The 22,463-nt window shown below is 38.5% G+C and overlaps 1 protein-coding gene across 2 annotated transcripts in view; it reads left to right on the top strand.

Moving 5' to 3' along the window:
• Positions 1-22,141, top strand: part of Etv1 (ETS variant transcription factor 1) — a 90,601-nt gene extending 68,460 nt beyond the window's left edge. For both annotated transcript variants that reach the window (XM_076550748.1, XM_076550749.1), the window contains 6 exons: positions 2,588-2,655; position 4,052; positions 4,673-4,741; positions 8,687-8,856; positions 13,173-13,274; positions 16,970-22,141. In XM_076550748.1, coding sequence (XP_076406863.1) covers positions 2,588-2,655; position 4,052; positions 4,673-4,741; positions 8,687-8,856; positions 13,173-13,274; positions 16,970-17,191 — 632 coding nt within the window. In that variant the 3' untranslated portion in view covers positions 17,192-22,141. The remainder of the gene's footprint in view (positions 1-2,587; positions 2,656-4,051; positions 4,053-4,672; positions 4,742-8,686; positions 8,857-13,172; positions 13,275-16,969) is intronic.
• The last annotated feature ends 322 nt before the right edge of the window (positions 22,142-22,463 follow it).

Genomic DNA, 22,463 nt, shown 5'->3' with positions numbered 1-22,463 from the left:
GGAATAATGGCAGGAATTGGAAAAGCATAATTCCCTCTATAAATTGTTACCCATTGTCTTCTTAAGAATGAAAACCACACACTGGTCTTTTGTAAACTGTAATGAAAATTCTACCTGAACCTTATTATGTGTCACTGATTTTTTTAAAATAAATTTTAGGGCAATCTATTTTAAATATCTAGATAGACCTAGAATTTTTGAAGAACAGTACAGTCTAAGAGCAGCTGTTTTTCTAGCTGCAGGAGAATTAGACAAATTGTGCATAAAGTATCTCTGATGCTGTGTCTAGATTTCCAGGATGACGCTAATTTTACACCGTGTTAGAAGACTCTCCATAAGTGTCCTTCAGCCTTGCATACTGGGTTCTTCAGAAATAGTTGTGTTTCCTCTTTCTCCTGCTCTGGGAAGGAAAGCACATTTAGTCACACTTATATGTAATAGACTTCAGCCTCTGTCTTTTCCTCTAGCTGCCTCCGAGCTCGCCAGCTGTTCTTACAGCCATGCTCCAGGTGTGTAGCAGTCAGTACGAGTATTTTTGTGGCGCGGTGTCAACATCAGTACAGCAGAAAGCTTGCCTCGGAGCAGCTGTTGCTCCGACCGCAGTCGTTAACACCGTCCCTTCCAGGCCCAGCTGTTTGCAGGGACCTTATGCCTGGCAATAAATCAGAATAACGTTAAAAATTAATTTCAAGGTTCCTCATTAGTTTAAAGTTGGAAAAGAGTGGATTGCTAACTCTTTGGCCTATTGTCCATTCTGTCAGGAAAAGAATCACTTTACCTTCATAGACTCAGAATTATGCACTATATAATACATTGTATAAGCTGTGTTAATAGAAAAATGTGTGTGTGTGTGCAAGTTTTCCACTGTCCTCACGACATAGACTATGCTGTCTCATGTACTTTTATTTCATGTAAGTATTGGATTTTGTTTTTCTGGTGCTGAGGACTGTGCTTAGGGCCAGTGCATGTTATACCAGGGTTCCACTGCTGAACTCTATGCCCAGCCTCCTTGGCTTGGTTTTGTTTTGTTTACGATTTGAGAGAGTCTCTCTGTGTAACTCAGAATGGTCTCAAATTCACAGTCTTTATTCCTCAGCCTCTTGAATATTGAGACTATGGTGTGTACCACCAAAAACATATTTTTCAAATGTTGTTAGATTTGTGGCTTACTGGTGAAATGTTTTAGATTAAAACCGTGTGGGTTAAAATATTTTTATGTTAATAATTGCTCGTATTTTTGTTGACATTAAACTAAAAAATTATCACTTGTCATCAGACTGAACAAACGAAAATACTGACTCTGAAAATGGGAAATTCTAGACCAAGGGAAAAACCAGACCAAATAAAGGGTATTGATTATCTATTGTTACAACGAGTGTATAGATGGATAGATCTGAAGAGACTGGCTTTGAGATTCATTCTTTAAGGATGGTATATTTGAATTACAAGCAGTGGAAAGGAGGGAATTTTTTTTGCATTAAGTATTGTATTTGTGGTACACATTTAGATTTCCTTTTTTTTATGTTGAAAAAAAAAAACCAAACTAGTAAACCGTACATATGTTCTAATTGACTTGACCAAGTGTTTATACATTCAAGGGTAGGACTCAGTCTGGGAGATCTGAAACTTGTGTTTTGAGGAACTAGATTTAAGAAAAATAAATAAAAATGAAGTACAAATATAGTTACTAGGCAGGGCTCAGAAGAGACTCCTAAAATATGGGGGGCTGTTATACATCTGTCTCTCCTCAGCACCTTGGAATTGGAGAACTGTAGTAGGTGCTAAGGAATATGTCTCAACCCTTTATTTTATAGAAATGCAGGTAAAGGAAGGTTTGTCCAAACTTAAGTAGCTTTCATGGTAATAAGGACTTGAATTTAAATCATATGTCTCCTGAGCCATATTTATTTATTTATTTTTCCATGTCATAATCACTGACCGTGTTCAGTTCTGAGTTAGCACTGCGAGTCGGCCTTCATGGTTAGCCATGCTTGTTTTTCCTTCCAGACCCCTTAGCCCTGTAGGTGGGGCTTTTTCTTAGCACAGGCACTGTGAAGCTGTTTATTGTGTACCGTTTCTTTATTAGCTTTGAACATGATCTATATTCTTAATAAAAATGAAAAGCCAGATAGGCTGTTATCTAATAAAAACAATTAAAAACCTTAAAAGTCTCAAGATAACTCACGAGATTTAATTATCCTATCTTTTCTTAGTCATTTCTGTCTAATATTTGTGAAGTCATCCATAACTGAGCCTTGGAGTTTTTCAGTGTGCATAGACAGAATAATGTGGGGTATATAAATTAATTCCACTTACCCTTAAACAGACTGGTGTGACATAGTGTGGTATTGCTGAGCTTCAGTAAAGTTGAGTTGGTAAAAGTATGTTCACCTGCTTATTGAAGAGAGTCAAGCTTCACTGTGATACCTTAAGCTATAAGTTCTTGGAGGCCCACTGAAAATGTTCCCTGTGTACTGACAGGCTCACTCCTCCAGACTCTTGATGTTTCTGTTCATTTCTCTCTACCTTCCACCTGTCCTGCCCTTCTAACCTACCTCTCTTTGACAAATTTTGTTTCTTCTTTCAGAAGTGCCTAGCTGCCACTCCATTTATATGAGGCAAGAAGGCTTCCTGGCTCATCCAAGCAGAACAGAAGTTAAGTTCTCCATGTTTTAAAATTCCTTATAGTAACATTAAAAATAATCACCCATTCCAAATTTGGATTGACTTACTCATTCATTGTGTGCTTTGGGAAAATGCATTTGTGATCCTCAAACATTATTTTAAAAATTATCCTTTGGGGTTGGGAGTGATCAGTGGCAGAGTGCTTGACCAATAGACCCAAGGCCTTGGCTTCAGTCCCTAGAAAGGCCAGAAACAAACAAACAAACAGGAATAAAAGAACAGTGATAACAAAAACACCAAAACAACAACAAACCCCACACTCTGTCTTTGGAAAATGAAAGGATAGTCTTTGATATCCTGGTAGCTCGTAATTGGTTATTAGCCTAAGTCTTTTCCACACAAATAACTGTGTTCTTCCCTGCCAGCACCTGGCAAACTTTTAAACTAGAAATTGCTCCTTACAGATTACACATCTTCCTCCACTCTGCCGACATATATCCTGGAGAATATTCAGCTATAACTTTACAAACCGAAGTGACAGTTTTGTAGTAAAACATGGTAGATTGATTTCGCCTTTCAATGTCCTGGATTTTGTACCTTTTGGAAAAGTAATTGTTAAGAAAGGATTCACATAAGCCGTGCAGAGAAGGAGTTATTGTTTCAGGTAGCCACAGTGGAACTCTCTGCTCTAATAGATTTTGACATCTGCAAAGTAATAGACAAGAAATGATTTTATCTGGATATTATCTCCACTGAGGGATTCCTGGAACTATGACCTAAACAACATGTTTGTTCTTTAAAATTGCCTTAGACACAACCTTTTCAGTTAGGATTAATATTCATGATTTTATATGAATGATATTAATCAATGTTTAACTGACAGCAGATGACAATAAATTTTAAAATACTTGAGAGCAAAAGCTTTGCACCAATGTGTGTAATTGCTTTCGCTGATGTTGTTAATATTATAAACCTACCATAGAGAACATTGTATTTGATGAATAAAGCTATGTTTAAATTGTACAAAATTTCTTCCTATAATTAAAGGTGACAATTAGGTGAAGGCAAGTACGTGAGAGAGAGAAAATGATTATTAAAAGATATCAGTTTTACTTTTTCTGTGAGCTGAGGTGTTGTACAGCACAAAACAAAAACAATGATAAAACCCTCTTTCTTACTCTCTCGGGTATTAATGAAGAGAAGGGGTTGGTGAGTCACATGACTAAGTGAATAAATGTGCTTGCTACCCAGCCCAGCAGCAGCGTTCAATGCACAAACCCACATGGCGGAAGGAGAGAGCTCACTTCCACAGCCTGTCCTTCAGGCCCGTGCTGGGATGTGTGCACAGCACACGCACAAAGTATAATAAAAAGGATTTTGAAGTGAGAAGCTTAGCTTCCCAAGGTATTTAAACAAGGAAGTAAAGGGTAAACTAAATCAGTTTCAGAGCACCAGAGGCAATACCAGAAATCAAGGACAATCCCAGAAATTCACGTTGCTGTCCCTTTCTTGAATAATGAAACAAACCAGAAAACAAAACAATGCATTATAAAGACTAGGTCTGCCAATATTTTGGTAAGGTCTATGCTTAGGTCAGCAGTTAAAAATCTCTGATGGTTACACATCACTGTGCTACGGCACCCTTCTAAATTGGAGTGCACGAAAGTCATCAGTCCTTACAAAAGCACTATTACTCTCATCCCCATTTGATAGATGGGGAAACTGAGGCAAACAGCCAAACTAATGTGTCCAATATCAAACAGCTGGAATGTGGCAGAATCTTTTTCAAAGTATCTTCTTGTGTTAGTGATTAAAGAGTTTAGGTGGGTGGGGCGGTCGTGGCGCACACCTTTAATCCCAGCACTTCGGAGGCAGAGGCAGGTGGATCTCAGGGAGTTCGAGGCCAGCCTGGTCTACAAAGAGAGTTCCAGGACAGCCAGGACTGTTACACAGATAAACCCTGTCTCACAACTCCACCCCCCCAAATACTTTGAAGTTTAATTTCATATTCTATCATTAATAACCATGTCCCGCTCTCCCCCCACAGGCTGCATGTTTGAAAAGGGCCCCCGGCAATTCTATGACGACACCTGCGTCGTTCCGGAGAAGTTCGATGGTGGGTTTCTCTCAGTTTCATCATTTGATTTTTAGGAGTACAGATCACACTTTCCTCTTCTGAAAGCAGTTAACATTTGCACTTAGAGGTTTCTGTGCACGTCCTTTATCACGCACTAAGGACAAGCGAGCAAACTGAACGTTCCTTTTGCTCCCCGCTCCCTTTGTTTCTCTCTTCTCTTTGGTTCCATGAGAGCCCTTTTTTTTTTTGGAGATGGGACAGAAGAACGTCATTGTTGCTGCGCTTTGTGCAGAGCAAGGCATCTTTCCATTGCCCTGCTGAGCGCATGCAACTTGTTATTTGAGATTTACTGAAAGCTGATCCTGTAATTAACAAAGCAGAACAGAAAGCATGCTACTGTGGATGCACTGATGACTAATGCAGCCTCCTTTCTTTTTATTGTTCATGAAAAGATGCATTATGGAGCACAAGAACAACATAACTGCCCATTGAGTTTCCTGATTGCTTGCCCCCACACTCCCACCAAGGAAGATGTACATTACTAATGTAGCATTATGTCGTAATTGCTTAAAAGGAAGTTAGGAAAGCATTACCTTTTAAATATCTCTCAATAGTGCAATGAAAGGGTCCCAGATATTAGAAAAGAGCGTCAAACTAGATAGAGTCTTCTTTTCTTGACAAGCGTGGTGGCAAAAGCCGACATTTACAAGGAAGGTCGGAGGAAAAGGGAACGGTTGATTCACTCACTGGTTCTTCAGAGTGGTCTCCATATTTCCTGCTTTGATTGTCAAACAGGAAATGAGCAGGGGCCCTCTGATTAGCTGATTGCAAAAACTTTGTGGATCTCGGCTGTAATGACTTGGGCGCTCTCGGAGTTTTTAATTGTCATTATTTAAACAGCAGAGTGCATGCTCAGATTGTTATTCAGTCTCACATAATTACTTGAGGGCTTAACCGCCAAGCTTCTTGCTGCTCTTGTAGTTTTTGGAAAGCAGGGTGAGTTTTAGGAAAATCTATTTCCTTAGCCTCCCTTAAGATGGCTAAATTTATTAAAGGTCATGGACATGAGCCGCAAGGGAAGCACCCCTTTGGCTTCCTTCTGTAGTAGTTACATACTCTTCTATTTTAGAAATGTGAGTTGTGGTAACTACCCCTAGTAGCATGCCTTCGCAGTTCTTAAAATTCCTCCTTTTCTGTTGACATGGAGCCTCAAACTTGCTTTTGGAATGTCATTTGTTTCTTCTTTTTAGTTATTGTGCGTTTCATGTGTTGAATAATCTCAAACTCAGTAAGGGTATATAAGGAGGGAAACTATCTTAAAACTATGGGCAAAATAGAATGCTGGAGCTCAGGGAACTGGCCGTCCTAGTTTGCTTGCTTTGACTTTAAATGCTGCGATTTCATTTTAAATATATACAGATAGATAGATAGATAAATAGATAGATAGATAGATAGATAGATAGATAGATAGATAGATAGATAGATAGATAGATAGCAAGCATATGTCTTACACTTTTCAGTATTAGAGAACAAAAAGAAGAACAAAGGGGATTTTTTTGCATGTAGCTAGTTGAATAAGTCACATTTATACACAGCAACCATAGAAACTACATTTCACAAGGTTTCACTCTGCATGATTGTCCACTTGCCTCCATGAAAAAAAAATGTAAATAATAGCAGGAAAAATCTCAGATAAATAAACCTGACTTTGAAATCAACATGAAGATTCACTCCTCTATTGCCTGGTGAAGATGAAAGGATTTCATGATTTTTTAGTGGCTGTTGACTGGCGATTGTGTGTGTTTGTGTCACTGTTTAAGTACAGCTTTTCTTTTCTGATGATGTGATGAGGTGTGTTCCTACTTACTAACTACTGGAAATTCTTAGAAAGTTTGTGATTTAGTTTGTTTTGTTGTCACACTTAGTGTGCGTAGAGCTCCTTGACTATAATCTGCCTGAATGGTTTCTTCAGCAAAGAAGAGGTCTCATCTATCCGGCGGCATTAACCACGCAGTACCGATTGCAGGCAGGTCCGCTTAGTTTTGAGATGCATGGCTGGAGTTAGAAGGAAATGATTTGTGGTCACAGCACAAAACGTTCTGGTTTGGCTTTTTGCTTTGAAAAGCCAAGACAGTTGTATAGCAAAGGCATTGTTAACATCTTTATTCATATTCGATTCTTACACTTTTCTATACCAGGTAAATAGAGCTCACTTTTTTTTTCTTAAAACATTTATTTTACAGAATGTTCTGGTATATACATTCTTTTTTGTATTATTCATTCTTCGCTCACACAATACATTCTGACTGCAGCCTCTCCTTCTTCTCCTTCTCCTAGTCCTCCTCACCCAGTTCCACTGTTCCTCCATTTCCCTTCCTTTCTGAAAAAAGGGTGGACCCTCTCAGGGTTATCCACCGAACATGGTATTACATGATGCAGTAAGACGAGGTACACACCCTCGTATTAAGGATGGAGGCAACCCAGTAGGAGGAAAAGGGTCCCAAGAGCGGGCAAAAGACTCAGAGACAACCCGACTTCCACTGTTAGGAGTCCAACAAAAGCTAAACATCCATAGCATTTATGCAGAGGACCTAGTGCAGGCCCAAACAGGCCCCATGGTTGCCTCTTCAGTCTCTGTGAGCCCCAATAAGCCCTGCTTAGCTCATTCTGTGGACTGTGTTCTCCTGGTGTCCTGTAGGACCCCCTGACTCCTACAATTATTCCTCCCCCTCTTCTAATGGGTGTAGGTCTCTGTCCTGGAGATTATATCTTTAGAAATCATTTCTCTCAGAAATCATTTCTCTCTCCCTCCCTCCCTTTTTTTCAGTAGTGTTTCGTTCTACCCAAGGTCTCTGGGCCAAACTTTTTTTTTTTTTGAGACAGGGTTTTTGGTGCCTGTCCTGGATCTCTCACAGACATCTGCCTGCCTCTGCCTCCTGAGTGCTGAGACTAAAGGCGTGTACCACCACCACCGCCTGGCAAAGTGTATACATTTTTTTTTCTTTTTTTGGAGCTGAGGATTGAACCCAGGGCCTTGCATTTGCTAGGCAAGCGCTCTACTATTGAGCTAAATCCCCAACCCTGTGTATACATTCTTAAATTGACCTTTTAAAAGAAACATCAACAAACCTGGGCGGTGGAGACCGCCTTTAATCCCAGGGCTCAGGCAGCAGAGGCAGGAAGATCTTTTAGTTCCAGGCTAGCCTGGTCTACAGAGCAAGTTCCAGGATGGACCAGGCTACACAGAGAAACCCTGTCTCAAAAAAAAATAAAAAAACACACAACAAAACAAAAGACCAAGAAACTAAAAATGATCGAAAGGCACAGGTAAGATTCCTCAAGAATGTTGTTTCCTTTGTTGGCCAGTGAAAAGCGGTGGGTTCTGGAGGAAGGCGTTTTAGGTGGGACGATGACGTTGTTGATGACCCATGAGTGTCAGAATTTATAGAAAGTGCAGGCCACTCACACTTTATGATATTGCCAAATTTACCTTGAATTATGTGCTCTGAGATTTACAGTAGTTTGTCATGTATGGGTCAATAGATATTTGCAAATTACAGTTTGTAGAAATTAATTTATACAAATAAAATGCCCAGAACTTAAAGCTGATTACACCTTCCGAGACAGACAAACGGGAGTTACGAAGCAAAGGAGTGTGATTAGGTTCGATGGTTTATAAAGACATGAATGAAAGACAGACAATTATACTAGGTTTTTATAAGTAAATGGTACTTATGAACTTAACTCCTTACTGGTGCATTTATATTAATGAGAATGCATGTTGTTATCCTGTTTGCAAGTTTCTAAGTTTCTGTAGATTGTTGGCTTACATTTAGTCATTTGATTATTTTAAATCTGTATTTAATAGCATTGTTACAAAATCCATGAAGTGATTGTGTTTAACTGTTTCCATGGTAGATTTGGTGTAAATTTTATACGAATGACATAATGTTGCTGATAATAGTTGATTTTTTTTTAATTTAGGGGATATTAAGCAAGAGCCAGGAATGTACCGGGAAGGACCCACATACCAGAGGCGAGGATCCCTTCAGCTTTGGCAGTTTTTGGTAGCTCTTCTGGATGACCCTTCCAACTCTCATTTCATTGCCTGGACTGGACGAGGCATGGAATTTAAATTGATTGAGCCTGAAGAGGTGAGTCTAGTAGATTCTGAATAGGAAGCCAAAATTTCCTATAATATAAACAGACTTGGTTAATATGCCAGAAAGGTATATAAAACGTTTGAAAACTGTATAGACATATTTTAACTTTGAAAGTAGGTCAAAACAATGTAAAGTTATTGATTTCGTGGTTTTTACTATTGAAGGCAATATTCTCTCCCAGTTTGCAACAGTTTGCATCTGTTCAGAGGGCTGGTTTTACAGTAGAGTCCTGACTTCACACCACACACACAGAGGAATCAAGAGTGGGAAATACCACTGCTAAATGTTTGGGTGTTTCAATTTTGTAGTGTATTTAAAGCTCCATTTGGCTGTAAAGAATCTTTGGTTTTCTGTAGATGTACTTAATTGATGTAAGAGAAGAACCACAAGAATATGGTGCAGGCCACCGAGACTAAAGATGCCTAGCAAAATAATCTCAGAGGCCTTTACCATAATGGGAATGTGTCCTCCCGCTCATGGAAGATTTTAATAATCAAAGCAAGACTTGGACTAGGGAAGTTCAACAGGGATTTATGTCAGTTAAACAGCCATTTCCCACCACCTGTGATTAAAATAAACTGAGCAGAAACAGAACATTTTACTTTTGTCACATTTGTTAGGACAGGAGGCATTACTGAATGATGTCAGTAACATTTGAGCCCCTCAGAAGATCCGACATTCTAAGAGGGATTAAGTTCTGCATACAACCACCCATGGCATTTAGATGTTTGAATCTGGATAGAAGAATGGAAGATCTGACCAGCTGGCCAGTTAGTGCCATCATTCTGAGTTTTTGTGATCATTTAAATGTGAGAAAGATATGCAATCAGGTCTGTTTCATACAGCTGACATTTCAACAACTCTGCTGTCACAGGTGCATAAAGTCAAAAGCAAGACCCAGTAATTCAGTCAGTTGACTGTTTCCAAATGGTTACTAGCTCAGTGGGAATTGTGCAATAGGTACTACATGTCTCCAAAACTCTTGTTCAACATCCTTTCCGAGGGGCGTGGGAAGATGGCTCAATAAATAATGTGCTTCTGCACAAGCATGAAGATTTGATTTCTGTTCTCAGCAGCCATGCTAAAAGCCAGGTGTGACAGGATATACCTTTAATCCCAATGCTCTAGAGGCAGACTGAATCAGCATGATCCAGGTTTAGTGAGAGAACCCTGTCTCCAAAAGTGAGGTCAACAGTGATTGAGGAAGACACTATCATCAGTGTCTGACCCCACACACACACCAAAAAAAAAAAAAAAATGAAGAATGAAGTATCTTCTTTTTGATTGCTGCCTAACTCACACTTACCACCAGACAATGACTGTGTTGTCTTTTCCCATTTCTTCTTTGGAAAGGATCTGTGAATTATTTTCTTCTGAGTGGACCACAGCCCCTCTCTTATCCTCTGCTACATAACAGATCTTTCAGTGTTGACTCCCACAATCCATGAATGATGTCTTGGAAGCCACCCTATTGTACTTCTCACAGGTTTTATTTTCTCATGTTTCATCTCTTAGTTTAAAATGATAAAATGAGTGAACTTCCAAATATGTTCTGCTTATCTGCTCAGTGAGCTTGGATGACATTAGCAAACTCTTTCAGATATTTGAGATAATGGTATATTATTTCCAAATTAATCGGTGGTACTAGGGAATTGTTTCTAGAAATATTCCTTAACATAGAAAGACACCTACCAAATTCCATGCCACATTCTTGATGAATACCAGGAAGTTAGATTGCCAGACCCCAATTCTAGGTTTCACTGTCCCATGATGTAGGTTACTGATACAGTGCTTGGCTGGCACACACAGGGCCCTGAGTTCGAACACCAACACCAAAAAGATACATTTACTAATATAATAAAAAGGATGGAGTTGTACTTAAATGACTACATTGACTCACTTCATGTACTTGACAAGGGTGAGTGCCATGCTGCTTTACTCTTTATGCTCTTTCCTAACAGGGTAAGCTCTTATTTGAAAGTACTTCATGAGAAAGTCATTGGAAGTGTTGGCCTCACCGTTGAGACTTCATGTTGAAAATTATACCTTAGTTTTAAGGGACACCATGTATGACATTGGTGGTGTTTATGGGGATCAAGTGTACTTGATCAAGTTTTTGGGTGGTCTCAAAGCTTTAGCCTTCCTACTATTTTAGACCCATTTGTCTACAACATATAGGCATATTGTTGTCTTTTTTTCCTTTACTTTGTGTCAGTTATGATGCAGGAAAAGTCAAAGTACATACTTCTTAAAGCCTGGGCTAATAATTCATAGTGCTGAGAATTAGTTGGCATTATAGGAACCAAAATCTTACAACTCTCTCTTACAGTGCTTGCAACTATCACATGACTCTCTCCAGAGACTTCTATGGTGCCTTAAAGTTTGTTGCATTTTAGCTTTGAAGTGAACTCTGCTAAAACTCTAGTAAAGTCTCATTTGTAAATGAATGTTTTGGGGAGTTGTTGCTTAGCAACTTTTTTCGCATTCCCCAAGATTTGCATGTTGTATGGTGGGTTGTGTCTCTACTGAGCCACTGACATCACTGCTACACTTTTGAAAGATTTTATTTAAAAACCAAAGCCAAAACTCACTCCTCCTGTTCTTCCTTCCTTTCTTCCTTCCTTTCTTTCTTCCTTCCTTCCTTCCTTCCTTCCTTCCTTCCTTCCTTCCTTCCTTCCTTCCTTCCTTCCTCCCTCCCTCCCTCCCTCCCTCCCTCCCTCCCTCCCTCCCTCCCTCTCTCCCTCCCTCCCTCCTTCTTTCTTTCCTCACCCTCTTCCCTTGAGTTTTCCCCTCCTTTCCTTTCTCATCGACATCTCAGGGTTTCGTAACCCAGGGTAGTCTGGAACCCTTGATTCTCCTGTCATCACCCCAGGCTCATACTCAGCTCCCTGGTGCTTGCATTTATTTTGTATTGCCACTTTTCCTTGCTCTATTCACCGTTCTTAGAATATTTACTGTAAAGTTCGTGGAAAATTAAGATGTATCTGCCCCACCACTATGACTTTTATCTCGAATGGATAGTCTTGTTCCTGCTCCATCATGTCACTTTACTCTCAAAACAGTATACCAACCTGTGTGATTAAAGACCATTGTGTATTCATTCCAAGAATACATGTTAGTGACAGGAAAACAGAAAGGATCAATGTTTTTGAAGGGTGCAGGAAACAACAGAAAGGTTGTTGCTAATGACAAGGAGAGGAACAGAGATGATTTGATGTGTTCTTTTTTTGTATGGGACACAACAACTAGGAATTTCATGGAAACAAAGGATTGTGTTCTGTTGGAGAATGCTCTCCTGGCTTTGCTTAGGCAGTGCCTGGTTTCTCCTCAGCCTACCAAAGAGTGGGGATTAATGAGATCATGACATCAACTGGAGTCAGAGAAGCAGGGTCCTTGCTCTCTCTATGCCTTCATCAGCTCAGTGTGATGGTGGAATGGCACCGTGGGAGGAAGTACTTCCCTAGCTCTGCTGGAGAGCTGTGCCTGAGCCAGACCCAGAGCCCTACCATGGCCACATACTAAATACTTCTGAGACCTTTACTAAACCACACTGGACATTCTGCTTAAAAAACAAACAACAAACCCCTCATATACATGGTGACTTTTCCACTTCCATCTTATTTTTAGCATCCAATTAATGTTTCCTAAATGAGCTTAATTTTCCAGTTTGGTGTTGACTCTAGTTTTCTTCAGAGGCCACTCTTGGTAACAATTATTTGTAGTTCAGCTTCTTAATCGGCATACTGTTTCCTCAGCTGACACACTGCCAGTTCTTCTTTCTTTTGCACAATCTGAGCAGTTTTTTTTTCTCCTCTGATTTGTCACAAATGCAATAAAACACCTTTACAAAGGGATCATTAAGCAAGCAGTTCTTAAGCTGGAATTTTTTGTCTGAAAGTTCAGGAAGGAAAAGACTGATGGTGTATTGCAGAAGGGAAACTCTGCCTTGTTTTGGTCAATTGCAGCCTGTTCTTTTCTGATGTAAACACATTCCCTTATTTCCATTTAATTTCTACCCCAAACAATGGTGACAAAGGATTCTATTGTGACGTTTAAGAAAGAGGACTGCAAGCCTGGTTTAAACCAGGACACAGGAAACTCAGATCACGAAGGCTGTTGCTGCTTTCCTTATGCCTTGGATTTGGACATGTTTTTGTGGGTTTAGAAGTCAAACATTGATGAACGTGTGTGTGTGTGTGTGTGTGTGTGTGTGTGTGTGTGTGTGTGTGTGTGTGCATGCCACTAACACTGAACAATGTGATTGACGAAGACTGAACACTAACACTGTGGTTTTGTTTTGGCGGCAGGTGGCCCGGCGTTGGGGCATTCAGAAGAACAGGCCAGCTATGAACTATGACAAACTTAGCCGTTCTCTTCGCTATTACTATGAGAAGGGGATCATGCAAAAGGTGAGGTGATATTACATTTGAACTCACTGTGATGTGCCCACCACTGGTCTCCAAGTCAGACCTTAAAGTCACATTATCACTGCCTTGATCCAGCCAGGCTTTCACCCATGTTAGTCAATGCTCCTGCTTGGAGTATCACAAGTTTGTTTAAAAGTCATGGACACTGGAATTAAATGTATAATGTTATCTACCAAGTGAGAAGCTTTCTGGACGTTTCCACTTTACTGCACATGGTAAACAAAAGTTATTTCAGTATTAATTCTAGATCTCTATGTCTCTAGAAGCTGCAATTTTGCTGCACTCCACAGTCACAAGTTTTTGAAATGCTTGTATTTTTCTTTTTCTGATTCTTAAAACAGTCAGGCATCACTAGTACTTATTAGAAAAAAAACCACTTTTTTTCTTGCTCCATATCTTGCCTGATTTCATCACTTGACAGTTTAATATCCCAAACCACTTACTTGAAATAAATGTTTCATCTTATGTGGTTATAGAACAGAGTTCAACATATTTTAATTCAAATGAGCTTCTTTTAATATTTAAAAGTTGTTCTGTGTAAAATACAAAAACATGGATAAAGATAAAATGTACTTAAAATATAACATTTATAAAGGGGGCCATGAATAAATGAATATATAAAGATAAAACATTTGGATATTTGTTATTATTTCCTTCAGCCTTGGGTGGTTTACTGCTTACTTAGGCACTACAGTTTGATGTGAATACAGCACAGAACAGACTTTTTGGATGCCACTGTTTGCACAAGAAAGGCAGGTTGTTTATCATGTAAGCATGCAGAGCTTGGACTGTGCATGTAGATGGGTAACCAACCAGGATCCCTTACCCTGTTAGCAAGTACCTTTAACCTTTGCATATGTATAATCATTTCCCTTCTGTTCTAAGACCACTCATGACTCTTGTGGGAGTTCTTTCTAGAATGTTCTGCCTTTTTCATTGTATCTATTACTGTGTGGACCCTTCTAATGGTTAAGTAAATTGTAGCATAGTTTATTCAGAAGACCTCTATATCTTACTACCTCCCCTTCTTACTACATAAAAGCTATATAATGGGGAATTACATTCCAATTTTGTATGATGATATTTGATCATTGGCTTAAAACTTAAATTAGGCATTTGTGATGTATGCAAAGAACAATTAAATTAGAAGCTTAGAGAATAAAATACAAATAACCAAATGGGCTAATACAGGTAAAACATTTTAAATGGTAATTAATTTCAATAATTCTGAAATAGAAATAAGAAGTATTGGAAAAATCTTATTCTTTGTAGATAAAATATCTGCACATCTAGTTAAAAATTTAGCAATACTCAAAAATGTATCATGTTTGCTTTTTTTTTACTTTATCTTTTACATTTGAGATTTTATTTATTTTACTTAATATTCATACACCCCCATTCCCTCTCCTCCAAATTTTGAAAAAAATATTATATTTATTCAGTATGTATATGCAAGTCAGATGACAACTTGCAGTGATCAGGTCTGGCTTCCCACTATGTGGCTCCCAGGGATTGAACTCAGGTTGTCAGGCTTGGAGTCAAGTGCCTTTATCTGCTGAGCAATCTTGAAATTTTAAAAGTTGAATTGCAATTTAAATATGTGTCTAGGCTTTGACAGCACACCCACCTCCCTGTTTACATCCGATAGAAACCTCCACAAAATGCTTGTGCTTTTTCATCACATTGTTACATTTAGGTCTTACCTAATATACAGGATTTCTCACACTATGAGAAATGTATCCCCAACAAAGGAAGGCATCATTTACTTTGTCTGTCTGTCAGCTCCTATTCTAAACTCAGCAATATCTAACAGTGGGATAAATACAGGAGTAACACTAAAACTGTTTATTTAGAGAAAACTAGAAGGAAGCAGACGGAGAAGTCCCTAGGAGATTTTATAATTTCAATTGCATCTTGAGCATTTAAATTCCTCATGATGAAATGTTTTTCATTTATTACATCGCTTCCAAGTAAAGACAACCTCAACACATCAGACAAAATGACAGGTCCAATACCTAAGGCAAACAATTCTTTTTTGCAGCCCCAAACTAAACACAGTGGGCTATAAAACACTCAGAGGCATGCAGAATAAAGCATTTATTTTACTTTCATTTCCTGAAAATACCTTGAAAAATAAAGAAAAAAAGAAACAAAACTAAGATTTATTATCTCTCGGCTTTTGTTTGATACTGCCTGGTTTTCAGTTTTGCAGTCATTTCATTAGTTCACTTTTTTTTAAAATGAGGACCAAAGGAAGAGAATTATGCTAGATGCCTCTATTTGCTTTGCAATGTGCTAGAGACTTCCCTCTATGTGTCACAGCTGGCTCTCCAAGGAGCCCTTCCTGTCTCCATTTCACAAGACAAGGAACTGAAGGGCAGTTTAAGAAACATTCCAGATTCCTAAACATTGCTCAGTGTTGGCTCTTTCAAACCTCTGCATATCCAGATTATTTGGACTCTAATGTGGTTCCTTTTACTTCAATTCAGGGCAACAAATATTCCAAATCTGAGTCCAGAGCAGCAGAAATCCTTGGCAGGCATTCCTTCTCTCCCAAACATGCACAGAGAGTTTATAAACTGTGAGCACACTGTTTCCCCAGGTCACAAATCAACTAGCAAGACCTTTTGACACAGAAACATGAGACATTCAATCCTTTTCAGCTTTCTGAAACTGTGACACACACACACACACACACACACACACACACACACACACACACACACCGAAGTTAACACAAGGAACTGCCTTTGTTCCCCATCGCACCCCAGAGTCTTGAGTTCCTCAGGATTGTCTATTAATGGCGGGTACATTTGTCTCCTTCAATTGTTTATCATTTTCTACAGAAGCATTACTCTTCAAAACTTAAGTTTGGGGCATGTCTTTCCCTACAAATTGTGCTACATCTCCTTTATTTCAGGCAGTTGTCACATTTCCTTTTCTCATTTCCTCCCTTCCCAGTGTGTATTTTAGATTCCTTTCACTTTTTTTTACGCCTCTTACTTCAATTTGACACTTTACACACATCCTTAAGCTTCATCTAATGTATCTTGCTTTCATTTTAAAAAGTGATGTGCTCAGGATAATGTCCTCTTGCTCCATCCTTCATTTAAATAAGGCTATGTATCTTTGGGGTTTTCTTAGATGAGAATACACAGTGCCAGAGGAAAGATGAAGGGGAGGGAGCGGTGCATCTTGGGAATTAGTGATCACTAGTCTGGTCTTATTAGGAAGAAAGCATATTTTCCTTTTAAAACTTACAAGTTGTAGAAATATAACAGGGGGAGGTAAACCTTAAAGACATTTTCAAAACATAGATGTTACCTTTAAAACAAAAATTTCAGTGTAAATTGCTTGCATTACATCGTTGATTTTTCTTCCCCAAATGACAGTGTTAGTACACCTTTATGTTAAAAAAGAAGAAAGAAAACTACTGAGTTTCCTAGCTATTTGTGAAATAAATTAATCATTACTCTAGTTCAACATTTTGTGTTTCCCTTGATTGAACCGTGGCTTATTTCACAAAGTAAAGACTTTCCCTCATGAAGATGTATCTGTTATTTAATCAAATGTTCTCTTTTGCCCTCCATCCCTGCTGGTGTATTAATCTGTGTTTGTTTCTCTCTCCCCTACCCATGTGGGGACGGGGACACTGGGCTTTTCCATGATATTCCCAGGTGGCAGGAGAGAGATATGTCTACAAATTTGTGTGTGACCCGGAAGCCCTTTTCTCCATGGCCTTTCCGGATAACCAGCGCCCACTGCTGAAGACGGACATGGAGCGTCATATCAACGAGGAGGACACGGTGCCTCTGTCTCACTTTGATGAGAGCATGGCCTACATGCCCGAAGGGGGTTGCTGCAACCCCCACCCCTACAACGAAGGCTACGTGTACTAAAATGAGTGACACTCAAGCAAGGCGCCCCGCGCTTCGCATCTTTTTGTCAAGATAGAGAGAATCAACAAATTCTCTTCAATCTTTGTTTTATTTTTGTTGTTTGTATTTTATTTTTTAAATAATAATACAAACGGGGGCTTTTCCTGTTGCATTATTCTATGGTCTGCCATGGACTGCGCACTTTATCTGAGGGTGGGTGGGAGTAATCTAGACATTGATTCTTTGTAACAGGAAGATGGTGGGCGAGTGGGCAGAGGGAACTGGGGGATTCCTTTTTACTTAGGCTTGGGATGGGGTCCTACGGGTTTTCTGTATGATGAAGCTATATCATGTTTGGTCGATTTCATAATAACATAAGATAATTTTCTCGGTATCTACGGTACATTTGATTTCACATTGTGTAAATATCTACTTGGAGACTATTTGCCTTGGGCATTTCCCCATCATTACTGAAGTCTTTGCAGGTGTACAAAAATCTACTGTAAATGGCAGTTTAATGTTAGAAATGACTGTTTTTGCACCTCTTGTAAAAAAAAAAGGTATTTAGCAATTGCATTTGTTGTTCTTTCTGTTCCATTTTGCTTTACAGAGGACTTGTAAGAGATAAGCATAAATGTGGGCAGTTCTCTCTGAATTTGAGTAGTTGCCTTGAGTGTACATGAAGGGCACAATTTTGGACTCTGGCTCCCGTTGAGTCATAGGCCAGTAGCATTACATGTATCTGGTGCCATCTTGCTGTTTCAGTACAAAGACTGTCTTTTCAATATGTTGATGCCCATTTCAGTTAACTAATGACATGTCATGATCCTTTGTAATCTTCACGTAAGTGTTAAATCTGGGATCACAATGAAGCAAAAAAAGAAAAAAATTACCTGTCTCCTTTCACTATCTTCAGTACATAAATACATTATTTAATCAATAAGAATTAACTGTACTAAACCACATATTATGCTGTTCTAGTTACAGCAAGCACTCTTTAAGAAAAATATCCACTACACTAAATAGGTACTATAGTAATTTTTAGACATGGTACCCATTGATATGCATTTAAATGTTTCACTGCTGTGTTCTGTTGATAACATATATAAATATTAGATAATGCTAATGCTTCTGCTGCTGTCTTTTCTGTAATATTCTCTTTCATGCTGAATTTACTATGGCCATTTATAAGCAATGCAGTTAACTACAGATAGCATTTCAGGACAAAATAGATGACTCAAATCATTTATTGCTTAAGAAATAGCTTACACCATGCTATGCTATAAGCAGCTTTTATGCACATTGACAAATGAAGAGTGAGCTTCAGCTTGCTAAGGGAAATTGTGGAAACTTTTGTAACTTTTGGTGAAATGGAACATTGTTTATGAGCTGTTAAAGAATACGAGGAAGTTGTTGTGTGACACAGAGTTGGTACTGATGTTGTCCATCATCTCCTCCTGGACACGTCTGTAAATGTGATCAGATTGTATGAAAGAAGATTCAAAGATCTCAAGTTTCAAAGTTTTGCCGTTGTTTTTGTTTTGTTTTACATTTAAAAAACAACAGCATTGAAAGTATGCCACGTTGTTCCATTCACTCTGAAAACCATAAGGAAATGGTGTCTTAATAACCCTGAGTAGCAGCTTTCAAGATCCAAGCAAAGGAAATGAATTGTGTTCAATCTGTTACTATTCTGGAGAACAACTTTGTAAAGAATCTGTACGAAAATATTTATTTTTTAGAAAATCCTTAAACACAAAGCCCAAATAAACATAGGAAAGCATTTCTGAGCACGAGAAAGACCTTGTGGAGATAAGCCCTCGGTACTCATTTTCCCAGGCTCAGCAGATCACAGTTGTTTCTCTAAATCCACAGTTCCTTCCTTCACTCTCCGCAAGCCCAAGCCAGTACTAGCTACATCCTCCAGAAATGTTTTGATGCCTAGGTATGTCTATAAATGATTTCACTGACTGTGCTGCGTGTGTGTCCCTTGGCCTTTCACAGGCTGATATATGCCTTAACAATCAGGACACCCACCGTGACCATGTAGCTCTTTACAGCACTTAGAATAAAAACCGACTTTCTAAATAACCAGTGAAATTTTTCCTGGACAGACAACTGAGATGTATGATTGGGCTATTTGGTAAAACAGAAGGAAATTCTGAGTACATCTTTAAATGTAAATCGTATTGAGGAGTCTTTTCTTTTTCTATTGTTCTTTTTTTTCCTTTTTAATATTCTTGTTCTAGTCAGTCAGGGAGGAAGAACTGGACCCTGAGCTGTTTTAAAGGATCACAAAAATGAAGGTATTAATTCTCATATCTAAGGACAACTACAAGTTCTGTTGTCATAGGTAGTGACTTAATGAACTAAATAAGTCATCAGCAAACATTAAGTTTATTCCTAATATGGAAAAATTCAAAATAGAGCATCATAACTTTAGCAAAATGAAAAAAAAATTTGATTTTTTTCTGTTTCTTTTTCTTTCAGGTAGATTAATAAATATAGCAGCTGATTTCTCAAGATTCTTGCATTTTGTAATTTCAACAGCATTGGCTATCAAACATACAAATTAGTAAAGTAATGTTTGTCTTCAACTTGGTAAAAGAAATGAAAAGATATATCCACTAATGTTTGATGTCTCTCATTGAAGATGTGCACATATCCAACAATCTCTTAAAATGAAAAATACTATCTTCCAAATAATCAGTGAGAAAATATTTTATTAGGGTTGTTTCAAAATGAAACTCTACAAACCTGAGAGTGTGTAGTATTTCTTCAGATCACAGAAACCTTGCTACCTGTAGATGTTGTAACAAGTGACTTACTTTAGTATCAACACAAATTTATCTTCTTACAGTTCTGAAGGTTAAACTTTCTTTTTTTTCTTTTCTTTTTTTTATTTTTCTATTTAAAAAATTTTTAAATTCATTTTACATACCACCCCCCTCCTCCCTCTCCCACCCCACCCCACCCTCCCCCGCCCCTCACCCCCCCCCCTGCCCCCGGCCGCCTCCATCCCCTCCCATGAGGGGACAGCAAAGCCTGGTACATTCAGTTGAGGCAGGGCCAAGCTCCTCTCCCCTGCATGAAGAGTGAGCAAGGGGTCCGACCATAGATAATGGGATCCAGAAAGCCAGCTCATGCACCAGGGATAGATCCTGACCCCTCTGCCAGGGTCCCCTCAAACAGAATCAGCTACACAACTATCTACCATTTGCAGAGGGTCTAGTTCGGTCCCATGCGGGTTCCACAGAGGTCAAAATTTCAAAGTCAGCCTTAAAGGACTAAAACCAAGATGTTGGCAAAGCCACTTCCTTTTGGAGGCTCTAAAGGGGCATTTTTTTTTTTTTTTTTTTTTTTTCAGTTTTCGGGCCGCCAGCATTTCTTGACTACTAGTTATAATGTTTCAATGTTGCCTCCCGGGTCACATCCCTTCCTCTCTGCTGTCACATCTCCTGACTTCCTTCAAGGACACTTGTGATTGTCTTTAGGGTTTACCTAGAAAATCCAGGTTGATCTGGCCCTCTTAGGCTCCTCAATCACATGTCATGTCCCTTTTGACAGATAAACACTTCATAGGTTTCTGGGATTATAATGTGGTTATGGGGCAATGCTGGTGAAGGCTGTTTATTCAACTTTGTTCAGCTTCCCACACAGATAAAGACCCCAGGGAGCAAATTCCTAATTGATTTATTCATGAACAAGAAGTTCTATTGACGTAGATAGGATTAGTATGACTCATTTTTGTCATTTACCATTCAGATTATCTCCCCTTATTTTGCATAAATACTTTTGAAAAAAATCTCTGGGTTAAAAATTCACCTGTTCTAGTAAATTTTCTGGGTTATACATCAAGCCTTTATAAGAATTAAAGATCCCTCCTATCCTGGTCAAGCACACTATGATAGGAAAAATAACTAAGCTGTGATAATAACAATAATAATGGCAGTAGCACAGTTACATCTGCTCATGCCATATTATGTTTTCAAAAAGAATTTTTTAGTATCAGTAATGAGTTGATTCCTTATGATTTTCACATCTGCAAATGATAACTGCTTGTTCAATAAGAACGATAAACAAAATGTCTCTTATTAATTAAAGGAACAATTGTAAAAACTGAGTCCGCTTCTCTTTATATGACAATGAAGGACATTTCTTGCCCGATGTCACAGTATTTGGACTAGATTACAGCGTTCTAAAATGAATCATGTTTTTGATCATGCAGCACTTCCCAGGTTGTAGGATAAAACGTCATGGAAAAAAATCAGTTGAATTGCCTAACAATTTTTTAAGTCAGAAACAAATAGGCTATTTTCAGGCAGTTTGGTATGGAGAAGAAAGATTAAAAGTTGGCAAAATAAGGGAAAGAATCAACTTATTAACAGCACAAATGTATGCTGGACAATTGCAACAAGAATTGTGTAGAAGCTAAGTTTCATAGAGGTGTTTGTGTCCCATTTGATCTTAAAGAGTCAGGCAGGTACTGCCCTAGCAAAACAGAGACATGGCGGCTGCTACCTGGGTTCTTTGGAAAGCTGATCAAATTCAGTGAGGACTCAGCTAGTACTTTTAGGCCCTGATTTTTTCTTAAAGTGAGACTGACTTAGACACTTTATTTAAAAAAAAAAAAAGCAGTTTATGGAAAAGTATAGTTTAAGAACAAACTGCACTTAGAATAGCGGGTGCCTTTATGGAAATATTGATGGTTTGGGAATGTTCCATGAAAATGTATATATAATAGCTGTGGTTTAAGAATCCATATATAAGATAGGTTTTCTTTTTGCATATAAACTCCAATATTCTTAGTTCCATTCAAAATTATGTTTCTATGGGGGAGATTTTTTTCTTAATTTGCTTGGTTGTATTAAGATTATAATTACGGTTTGAGGAAATTATGAAATTCATGTGGTGATAGCAAATTAAATATGCTTAAAATTTAAGTATAAAATAAAAGCCCAGAAATTGAAATTGTTGGATTGTTGTGGTCACTTGGAATGGTGGCACATCCAGATCCTATGAATGTCCCCTTAGTTGTTGATGTCTGCCTCTTAATAAGTTACAGTTTGAATAATTTATGACCAAACTGTAATATTCCTGCACGGGTATCATCTCTCCTTCCATTTCTGAAGGACTTAGACACCATGACACTCAACACACTTTTCCAGTTGGGCTCCAATTTCTTTAGTTACATTTGGCTAAATCCCAATAAACACTGAGGAGAAAAAACAAAAACAAAAACAACAGAACTTGGGAATCAACAAGGATTCGAGACTTGTCTGTTTTAGCTCTG

This window comes from Peromyscus maniculatus, chromosome 14 (assembly GCF_049852395.1).
Source record: "Peromyscus maniculatus bairdii isolate BWxNUB_F1_BW_parent chromosome 14, HU_Pman_BW_mat_3.1, whole genome shotgun sequence".
Classification (NCBI taxonomy): Eukaryota; Metazoa; Chordata; class Mammalia; order Rodentia; family Cricetidae; genus Peromyscus; species Peromyscus maniculatus.
This window is presented reverse-complemented; position numbering and strand designations above follow the sequence as displayed.